This window comes from Patiria miniata, unplaced genomic scaffold (genome assembly GCF_015706575.1).
Source record: "Patiria miniata isolate m_02_andy unplaced genomic scaffold, ASM1570657v1 HiC_scaffold_27, whole genome shotgun sequence".
Taxonomy (NCBI): domain Eukaryota; kingdom Metazoa; phylum Echinodermata; class Asteroidea; order Valvatida; family Asterinidae; genus Patiria; species Patiria miniata.
Window position 1 is genome coordinate 9,782,033 of NW_024037066.1, and position 11,241 is coordinate 9,793,273.

The 11,241-nt window shown below is 40.6% G+C and overlaps 1 protein-coding gene across 1 annotated transcript; it reads left to right on the forward strand.

Moving 5' to 3' along the window:
- Positions 1 to 790: 790 nt before the first annotated feature.
- On the forward strand, positions 791 to 9,030 carry LOC119734155. The gene is made up of 6 exons (XM_038207501.1): positions 791 to 850; positions 3,372 to 3,509; positions 4,572 to 4,706; positions 7,018 to 7,212; positions 7,954 to 8,058; positions 8,820 to 9,030. The coding sequence occupies exons 1-6, from the start codon at positions 844 to 846 to the stop codon at positions 8,981 to 8,983; spliced, it is 744 nt and encodes a 247-aa protein (XP_038063429.1). The 5' UTR covers positions 791 to 843; the 3' UTR covers positions 8,984 to 9,030.
- The last annotated feature ends 2,211 nt before the right edge of the window (positions 9,031 to 11,241 follow it).

Here is an 11,241-nt window from a genome sequence, read left to right on the forward strand (position 1 = left end):
AAACGAATGTGTTGCTTTTGTTCCAAGAAAGTTGACTGTCCACGACAGGAATGAGATACGTCCCAACGTTGGTGGCGCTACCCATATGGGCGCCGCCAGAATTTTTTTTCTGGGGGAGCACATTTTTCCCAAAAATCCTGTAGGCCTACTTTCTGTAGCATATTATTCTCAATTGATCCTTTTTTTGGGGGGGGGGACATTAATCTAGCCACCCCACCCCAATTGACACCCCTGCAGACGCCCATTTTTTGTGTAATTTGTATTAAACTAATAGCAACTATGACTTCAAGTTCACACCTCTTGTTTTTTTCCCCGTTTTTTCGGTTGCTATTCCGGGGGGGGAGGGAAGCGCCCTCCCCCTTGCCCCATCCTTTTGACGCCCATGGCGATACCCATCCGTTACCCCGACCTCTCCACCCCACTTCCCCGGGTGAATGTATTAGATCGTGCATTATTCAATGCATGATAGAACGAAGCGAATGCACATTCTTTTTTTAGTTTTGGTATATCCACACTAGAATATTCACGCTTGGTATAGAACAAAAACAAAGGGATATTCCCTTTGTCACAATTTACACACCCCTTTGGTACGAGTGGAAGAGGCTCCATCGGTTCACAAGTACCCCCCCCCCCCCCCCCCCCCCCCCCCGGTCCCCGGCAAAGGGCGGCGCGTGTTTACAGTGTGACGTCGACGGTATGTCAAGTTCATTATTGCGCAATTACCGGCAGGGGAAGTCCCACAAGCAAACGCAATTTATGCAAACGTATTAAAAACCGAATGAGTGTCGTATGACGGCCGAACAAAACAGCGTACTTTCAATGGAACAACACGTATATTAAGAGATGACGCGTAAGTTGTGTTTTCCTTTTGTGGTTTAATGGTGGTTTTGGGGTTATGAGGCTGTTTATTATTTATACTGGCTCCGGGGGTGTTTTTGAATGTGTGCCTGACTGATTGGTTGGACTCTCAGTGGTTGACTGGTTGTATGCTGGTTGAGAGTGCCAGGTAGATTCCTCCGTATAGTGGCGTAGTGCCGTAGACCATAATGACCATGTATGAAAAGTCTTCCAGTGAATAGCCATTCTGAATCTATTGAATATAATTACTTGTGCTCTGAAACCATGCAGTACTTCGCCGGCTTGTCTTGTTTCCAGTTGTGTCAGCCTATATACAGGGTGAGTAAGAAAACACGAGACCCAAATGTCGGGGGCTGTATCATAAGTCCGACGCCTCATAGGTCCGACGCCTCATAAGTCCGAAATTTCGGACTTGTGAGCAAATGAACTCTCATCAATCGCGAATTCATTGCGCCCGCTGTCGGTCTAATTGCGCAATTCTGATATAACGTCTATCTAGCCCCTCCCCTCCCCCTCCCCCCCCCCCCCCCCCGCCACACTGAAAAATAATAGTAATAAAATCATTGTTAAAAAGGGTGCTCGTTTATTAAGAAACCCATGAAGTAAAATATCCAAACTGATTGAATATTTCCAATGTGTCTTTCCCGTTTGGAAAAGCTCAATTTGAAAGCCCACGAGCGAGATGACCGCCGCCCGTCCACGAACACATTCTCGTATTATTATTTTTGATGAGGCTTGTGGTTTTTACCGAAGTCAATTGAGCGTGGCCGTCTGATAAGGTCTGCATTTTGTGTAGAATCATGGTATATCCGGTACCAACTTCTACCGTGACGGCAATGTGTCAGTAATGGAATTAACAAAATAGTAATTTATGGGTCATCGTGGCCATTGTCACATGCATCGCGGGATCTCATTACCAGCACAGCCCTGTTTGACCTCAGTTTCTCGTCCCGAGGTCAAGCACGCATGGTCCAAAAGCGTACGCCAGATTTTACGAGATTAATTTGAGACTACAGAAAAACACAAAAAGTGCCTCGATACATGCACTGTTTGGCCAAGATGGCTAAATAAGTGAAAAGTTGAAATCGTGTGCTTATTTTGATAACAAAAATAACTGCTTTTGACAAATATAAAGTGTTGTTATGGCCTGTCAAAATCATCAACAAAATCGAGGGCCGATAGTTTTTAGGTGTACATTCGATTCTTTAAAAAAGGCCGAAACAAATGGCAAGGCTTAGTAGATAGAGGAAAGCATACGCTTCATTTTCATGTGACACACGTGCAGGAGACTTCTAATGTTTGGTCCAAATCGTCGGTTGAAAAATGAAGACATTTACGAGATTTCATGATTTGCAATCACATGTACGCGTGTAAACGAATGTAAGTACGTCGACGTACAAAATGTACATGTACGTTGGCCTGAAAACATTGTGAATAGCACGTTCGAACGCGCAATAAATGACTTATGAATATTAAGCAGGCCCATACTCGAGCTCGACCAATCAGTAGGCGTATGGGTCACAAGGTCACACCGTGTTTGGGTTCCTCGCTCTATGCTTTACAATGGCGACCATCTTTTCGCGTTGTGAAAAATGGAAGTTGTTGGAAACATTAGGTGTACATCGAATTCTTAAAATATTAACGACATCACGTTCACGAGTTTTTTTGTAGATGAAGGTTCACTCTTTGATTACCTGAACATTTGGGAGACTTTCGTCGTTCTCGAAAAAACCCGGAAATTTCATGACCTAATTGAAATAATATCGTCAAAATGCATCGAAATCCTTTTTTGAGGAAAAAAATACCTTGATAGATGTATGAAGTAGGTCTTTAACTACCTAAAACAACTTTGTTTGTTTGGATCGGTTATGGTTTGCCATGAAAATTGCGAATTTTCTGAAGCCATTTTACGGCCATCGTTCGCTGGCCTGGCGTTGCTATCAGTTGTGTGGACGAGAAAATAGAGGAGCTACGCGTGACACGGCAACTGACTGATTACCTTTATGTAGAGTGCCATTTACAATTTGAAATTTCCACACTTGGAACTGCGTATATAATCTGAAGCTCTCTCTCCTCCAACCTTATGCTGGTTTATATATTTTTACCCGGTTGGAAAGATATTCCAGGTTACTTTATGTGCAGATCCAGCAGAGTGTGGTTTAAATGTAGCTTAATGTAGCAGGATTTCTAGAACATCTTTTTGATTTTTGAGTTTTGGTTTTTTAGAAAGAGTTAAAAATAAATCATCAGCATAGCTTGTTGTGGTTAGAGATGGTGGAGCCCTCCATGTTTTTATTGCCAAGTCAAGATATTGTTTTGCTACTGGATATTTAGTGTAGGCCCTATTCTTACTTATTTTACCTAGCTTATCACCTCTATATAAAGTATATTTCTTACAAGACCACGATAAGAATAGAACGGTAAAGTTGCCATTAAATTGCCAGCAGATATGTAGGACCTGATCAATAAGCAAGTCCTTTTATCATGTGTAGTATTTTGTCTTTTATCTGTAGATTCAATCTTTTGTCTCAAATCACCGCAAGTGGTGATTCCTCTTCTTTGTTGTTTGGTTATCGGGATTTGTTCACCTGTACCAGGGGATTTGCCAAGGCGCAAACTCAGAAATACAGTCGGAGAGAACATCGGTGACGGTAAACACATACATTATTATTGATCAACAATCATGGGCGTCGCGAGGGGGGGGGGGCAAGGGGGGCACTTGCCCCCCCCCCTGGAAAAACAAAAAACAAAAAACAAATGGAAGAAGAAAAAAAGGAAAAAAAAAGAAAAAGAGGCGCGAAGACAAAGTGGTGTAAATTTAATGAGTGGGGGGGGGGGCAAAATGTCCCTGCCCCCTCTAAAACTGATAAATCGAGAATGTGTTGAGAAATACAAGCATTTTTTGGCAAAAAAAATGTTTGCCCCCCTCTAGAAAAAATCCTGGCGACGCCCATGTCAACAATATAGTGTCAGTTAGAAATAAGTGGATACATTTACAGAGCTATCGTCACAACTGTGGCTCCATAGATCTTGTAAGCAGTAAAATTTTGTGTTCAGAAAAAAAATCAATAGAGATGAGGACCACGCCTTCGCTCCCAAATATCAAACCTCCCTTTCCTGAAAGCTAGATCCGCCCCTGCTTGCAGACAGGCTATGAAGCAAATATTTCAAACGATTGTGCAATATTTCCGTTTGATTGTGTACATTAGTGTGTGTATTTTTGTTCATCCCTATAAAGTTCAAGGGAAGGGCATGCCGTTCCGCGTAAAGGGCCGGGGTCCGCATTCTGCATGTTTTGCACAAGCATTTCCCAGTACTACGGTCCTCAATTGAAAACCAGATCCAGACACTCGTGGGCTTGAGATATCAGTGTGGATGACACAATTAGGGGAGAAATTTGGACTTTGGTCTTTTCTGATTTCCGTTCGAGATTTAGCTTCCTTGAACAAAATATATATAATCGAATTATTGGAAACAATTACCGTATATAATTAACGTGTGTTTAAACTTAAAATCCGTTAATATTTTTCCCAATCCTTCACCGCACAATAGCAGTATACTTGCAAATTTAGTTAAATGAAATTGTCGTCCAATTGTTTAAATTCTTCTGATGTCATGCACATTTATAATCTCACAGCAATTCTATCTTATTCTGTTAAGTCAAATATTAATGGTTTGAACATGGAATGTTTCTCTTGAACTTTTTGTTCCAGAGGAGAAAAACCAAATCTGTAGAGACCATTATGGTTCTCAAGAGTACATATGGGTTCCCGAGCCGTTAAATAAGTGTGAGCCATGCAGCTTTGCATGTTCCAGATCGACAGAGGCCTATTGCGAAGCATGCCCAGGTAAGTGTCGCTATGAATGTTTGAATCGGAGAGACCGTTTACCATTACTATATCAACTAGAACGTATACGACATCTGTGAAGTGAAAAGAATGACACAAAAGAGGTAAAAGCAACAGCAAAATTCAGGCGCGGAATCTAAATTCATAGAAATTCCTTACAAAGAATGCGAAGCCCCCTCCTCCCCCCCCCCCTCCCGCTCTGACACCCAAACAAATTACACTGGTAATAATGTCCGCCTGTGCACAAAATACGAAAAGAGCCAGCTTGGTTAGGGGTTATTTGTACACTATTCTGTAATATAGTCTTAATAATCGTTGGATTTGAACAGCGCCCATTGAAAGTATGGTACGAGCCCTCCCCCCCCCCCCCCCCCCCCTACTGATTTTCGGAGGCCAAGTGTCCGGAGGAAAAAACCTGTCTACATTTCAGAATTTTTTCCTGATGAACCCCCCCCCCCCCCCCCCCCCGCGAAAATTCCTGGATCCGCCCCTGATATCATACCAACAGACTTATAGAATGACAACAGCTAACGCACATCCATTCTCTCACAGCCTCGGGAATGAACATGATACTTTTATATTCCTCCAAGCCTCAAGTAAAATGATTGACACATTTAATACAGTTCTTTTATGAGTATTGGAATGCTGAAACACCCGTATCCTGATTTGTTTTCTGAAACCACTTTGGTTTGGACATATTTAGTTTTGGGAAGGAAACATTGTGTGTGAATATGTTTTTTGTATAGCTGTTTTAGAAAGGAATGGATCGTTGGCATGTTTGTTCATGAGTATGTCTGTGCCAGGCGGTACTCCATGGATAACGAGGAACAAAAGAGTATCCAATACGCACTGTCCCACAATGGGGCAAGGTCATGTCCATGGTCCAAATGAAACAGGTGGTTTCCTGATTGCGAAATGTTGCAGGGAGAATCCCTATTACCGTATTAGGACGTCCTTTGTATTTCTATGGTTCGCATTTTTGTTTGCCACTGAAGTAGGGTTGGTCGGATGAAACATAAAAGAATTATTATTATATTTATTTTTTTTTGCAGTTGCACCCGTACATAGTAAAACGAAATGATGCACAGTGGGTATTGTCTCCAGTTTTATTTATTGCAATGACTTTATCATGAGTTGATATCACTGAATGAAATAGTCATATTTGGCAAGATATTGTTGACTTACCATGGGCGGATCCAGGAATTTTCGCAGGGGGGGGGGGGTCATCAACCACAAATTCTGAAATGTACAGGTTGTTTTTTTCTCCGGACACTTTCCCTCCGAAAATCAATAGGTGTGTGCGTGGGTGTGTGTGTGTGGGGGGGGGGGGGGGGGGGCTCGTACCATAATTTCACCGGCGCTGTTCAAATACGACGATTATTTACACTATACATGTATTACAGAATAGTGTACGAATACCCCCAACTAAGCTGGCTCTGTCCGTATTTTGTGCACAGTCACGCGGACATCATTACCAGTATAATTTGTTTGGGTGTCAGAGCGGGGGGGGGGGGGGGGGGGTCGCATTATAATGTACACAGTCAGAGCTGGGGTGACCCCCCCCCCCCCGGATCCGCGACTGCTTACATTATAACTGCACCAAGTAGCTCACTAACGTGTAATGTTTTGGCTGTACACAAATGTAGTGACAACCGTGACATACTAGTAAAGGTATGACACCTATGATGAGAGGCAACATCCTCTGGGATTCCACTGTTCGCTATACGCCGTACTTCACCTAAAATACAAATCTGATAATCGTTTTTAATAGCTTTTCAAATAACACAGAGCCTGAACTTTATTTTAATAAATGAGGGATGGTTAACGTGTAATCGAGCAGTTTCCAAGTATTTCAGGGGTGAATTGGGGATATTTTTAAAGGGATGGAATGGCGGGTGAGGTCTTGAAGTCTAGGATTTTTTTAGAGGGAGGTGGCGAGGATGCTAACCTAAAAATCAGAGGGGGAAATTCATAGAATTCAAAGGCGTTATACAGTGACCAGAGAATTGCATTATGAATGGACAATTAGGGACGAGGGGGGTGGGGTGGTCAGTTGAAAAAGCTTGGTCAATATCCGCCCCATTTTTTTCCTCTAAACACAGCCAAATTTTTGGTGTGATACAGACTTTAATTGTTACACTATTATAATGCTTGTCTCTTTCAATATTGCAGCTTAAAAGTGTTGACTTTACTGTACTAAGCTGCAGGAAATAACGCTTTAGAAACCGTTTTAGACTGTCGTAATTCATGTTATTTTGATTTTATTTATGTATTTATTTATTTTGGGGGGTAATTTCCTTGATAAATGAAGGAGCCACCACTACACAGGCACCTGCGGAGACGACCTCCACGGCCCCGCCTACCCAGGCTGCTACGACGGTCCAGACCATCATGGAAGACCCGATTCTACCAACCGCATCTGATCAAGTTGTAACCGGGGGATCTGTGGCTGATGCAACCACAACCGAAGCAAGAACTGATGGGAATGATTTGCCATCAAGAAAATGTTTGTTCCTTAAAAATCGTATTCCTTATAAATGCCTTTTAGACAACTTAATATTGAAGTTTACTTGATTTAATCCAAATTTTGTCTTTAATGTGTTCTATGTAGGCCTAATATAGCCCGAACAGTGCACATAGAAGGTTTAAGTGGCAATATCCATACAGATGTCTGTGTTTGAAATTCCGAGCAAAATACATGTATGCTGTGTTGGCAACCAAACGTCGGTCGGTCGCATAAGTTTCCCACAAAATATAACTACCAAATTTTAATTTTCAAAAAAGCAAACAAAATAAATTGAATACTTAACAAACATTTCAAATAAAAGCAAACAAAATAAATTAAATGCTAAACAAAAATTGTTTGTAACAATTGGGAAAGATGTTTATGAACAGTATGTAAAATGGAGGCAAAATAATTATGTGCAGTAATATTATAGTCACGTGGTATTTATTACAAATCGCTATATATCTAGTTATATATCAAAAGTGTGGTGCCCATATGTGCCATCGGCCTCGCATTTTTTGGCGTCGCTTTTTTTGGCGTCGCATTTTTTGGCATCACATTTTTCAGCTCTTGCAGGGCCCATCATTTTGATAAATTTAATGCAAGAATTTCATGCAAGATGATCAGAGCTTATTGTGCACTCGCCCTTGTTTTGCATCGAAGTGCTCTTGGAACCCTGAAGGTTCGCTTTGGCGATTTTGTTTTATATTCCATTTTCGTTGTGCTTTTTATTCTTTACAGTGAACGTCGGCATGGTGGTGGGCATTGTCATTCTGCTAGTAATTGTGTGCATCTTGATTGTGTTCCTGATCGTATGTGCACATAATTGGCTGAGAAACAAACGAGGTATGATGTTCGCACTTGCAACTTAACTATCTTCACCCCTTTTCACTAATATTTCAGCCGAGGAGCAGCACAAATCCAATACCAGTTCTTAAGATACTATTGGTCCAATTTTTTTTCGTGGGCAAATGGGTCCACTACTTGAAAAGAGTATTTAGTGTATCATTAAAGGCCTTCGAGCCGGAGAGATATACTCAAAGGCAGATCAAGAACATAATTTGGGTTTTTTTTTGGGGGGGCCAAAAAAAACGTGATCCCCAAAAAGTGGGTCCAAAAAAAAGTACGGCGTGGGATTCGGGGCCCGTTTAAGGGCCCCGAACATTTTTTTGATTCTAGATGCTCAGTGGTGCGATCTGAGGCAATTTCTGACCACTTTAACCATTTTTTTTTAGGAAAAGATGGTGGTGTACTTATTGGCTGACTTAATTGCGATGTCACTTAAAAAAAAAAAAAATGGGTTTTTTTTGGGGGGGGGGGGGGCATGGCCCCCTGGATCAGCCCTTGGATATACTCAGCACGATATATGACAGAGGGGTACAACACAATCTCCCTATACACATCCTAGACTAATGTTACCTAACACATCCCCCATTCTCAAAAGAATTTCTGAGATTCTAGTGAACACAATGATCAACGCACAAAGGAGGGGGACCGTCGTTCCGTCTGTCGCATACTGCGCTACACTGGGGAGAGAGGCAAGCCCACGCATACACCCCAGTTACACCTTTTCTATTTATTCCATTGCATTCCATGTTATCATGAAGGCGCTGGAGAGCCAGAGAGTCGTGATGAGCCCAACCCAGAGGAGCTGCCATTGTCAGTCGAAGACAGCCACCCTGCATCCTCCAACCACCCGTGGTATTCAGACCTCAATGGCGTCACTGCCGACCCACGCCCAGTTGGCATTCTTAACGAATCGGAAGTCTAATACCATCAAAGGGTAGTCTTTTTTTTTTTACACAACTATAGGGACCACAATAGAGAATTATAATAAAAGACACCATGGGAAATGACGTCACTTCCATCCTCACAGGACTAAGAATTTTAGACGCAACTACTCTGAACGTAATGATCTCGATTTCACCACACGTAGGCCTATTGAACTTTTAAAGAATTTTTTTTCTAAACTTTTTTTAAAAATTGCTTTTAGTCAATTTGACTATTGTTGGTTTGGATTTTTAATTTTTTTTAGGGAATACAAGTCCGGAAACCTGTCCTGCAACTCTTATGGCAAAGTAAACAGAATCCCTAGATATAGATGTGTAAAAAAAAAAAAGGATGCGGAAGGGCGGATCAATGAGACAGGCAAAATGAAACAAAACTGAAAATCAAAAGAAAATTTTTAAAAACAAAGACTTCAGTGTTCTTTCGAGAGGGTGGGGATGGCTCCTGTAAGAAACCTCGAACAACCCTACCCTTCTTAGTACGAGGCATAGTATTTGCTAATTGCGATGCATATTATGTTGATGCACGGTCGGTACATAATTATAAGCATTACTTATTGAGAGACTTATACCGACACTGTGGAAATTGTCAAGATGACGACTACAGACAACTGGTCGAAACGGAGGCCAATGTTGCATGTTATGTACAGCTGCATGCCTCTGAGAAGAAAACAAATCGTCAAACGGGAGGTCTGGGGGATTGGAAGAAAAGGTAGACATGACACGTCTCCTATCCGACCCCCACTGGCCCAAGACGATACTAAGAGAATTTGAAGCAGTGGACCATGGAGGATAACTTGTTGTCCTTCAAATAGGCAAATAAGCCATATTGCTTCATTTTCTAAAGTGATATTATACGCAACTTTAATGCTGTTGAATAAACAGTATTATACAAGACTTACTGTTGAATTTCCCTCGGCTGTGCAAGCTGAGGGAAGGTTCAAACATTGTTGAGAGTGTACAGTCTTATATAGGCGGTATTTTAAACTGCACTTTTTGATGAAATCTGGAAGATAAATTTTGATTTTGTCGAAAAACTTTGCTATTTTTGTTTGCTTATATGAGTATGATAGGAATTCTATATTATTGCAATTGGCAAAATATGGAAATGGTTTTAGTTGCATGCTGTTGTTGTTTGTACGAGGGTACGTACTTATTTTGGTCTTGAAGTTTCCTGATACAATTTTTGTAATTGATGAAGTTTTGACATGGATTTCTGGTTACCTTGTTTCAAAACAGAACAATAAAAAGCTGCAAATGAAGAAACAAAAGCAGCGGAAAGCAAAATGAATTTTCAATCGCTCAAAAAACAAACAGAGGTGTTATCATTTTAAAAACAACAACACCAACAAACTTACAGCACCGGTAACAACTCTTCCCTTAATTGCGTTGGATCAGTTATTCGAAACTACTGTGGTGTAGACCTGTATATTAAATTTCTTAAAAGCGATGAATTATGCATTTTAATACTTAAAATGAACATTGAGCTTTGAAAAAGACAAAAATATTTGTCTCCATGCAGCAAGTTTGAAATTACAATGGCGAATAGAAATGTTTTGTACTCTTCTAGACAGTCTAGCCTATAATGGTTCGAAATTTAAAAAAAAAAAAATCCCAGGAAACAACCACTGAAAGCTTTAAATAAAAGTGTCGAATAAAAAAGAAAATAAAAGTTGAAATACGGAGGTAAAAAAAGAAGTTTCGTAAGGAAAATACGGATAAAATCTCATGTCATTTTTTTTCTTTTCATTGTGAAAAAAAACAAGACAAAAGCGCTTGTACATTGCTTGTAGTAGACAAAATGACTTGGTGTTTCTACAGGTTCGTGCAAAAAGAAGGAAACCACTTTTGACAGGAATGTTAACTTAATTACTTAACTTATTTCAACTGCTTATTTTTTTAATAATGTAGTGAAGTATAGCTCTTCAACCACACATGGTGTAAACATCTTTTCAAAAATCGCAACAATAGTGTTGTTATGCTAATTTGAATACAAGTCACCATAATCACTGTTATCCACGTGTTTTTTTGTCTTCAAATCAATCTCTGGAGCTCAGTCAAGCGGATGGAATAAAGCTGTCCGGGGACAAACATGTTTGGCGCATGAAATTTATTATCTCAGAGACAAAATATCCATTTGCAATCATTTTTTCGGCACTTATGTTTAAAGATCAATATTTTAATACTATTAAATTGAATTTTTGAAATATGCTCAACAGTTGAAAATTGCTGCCTAAAGTGG

What these genes read in the sequence shown, in the direction of transcription:
- LOC119734155 (XM_038207501.1), top strand. An exon ending in CGGAGAGAACATCGGTGACG is followed by an intron (nt 3,510 to 4,571) that starts GTAAACACATAC and finishes TTTTTGTTCCAG; the next exon opens with AGGAGAAAAACCAAATCTGT. An exon ending in CTATTGCGAAGCATGCCCAG is followed by an intron (nt 4,707 to 7,017) that starts GTAAGTGTCGCT and finishes TGATAAATGAAG; the next exon opens with GAGCCACCACTACACAGGCA.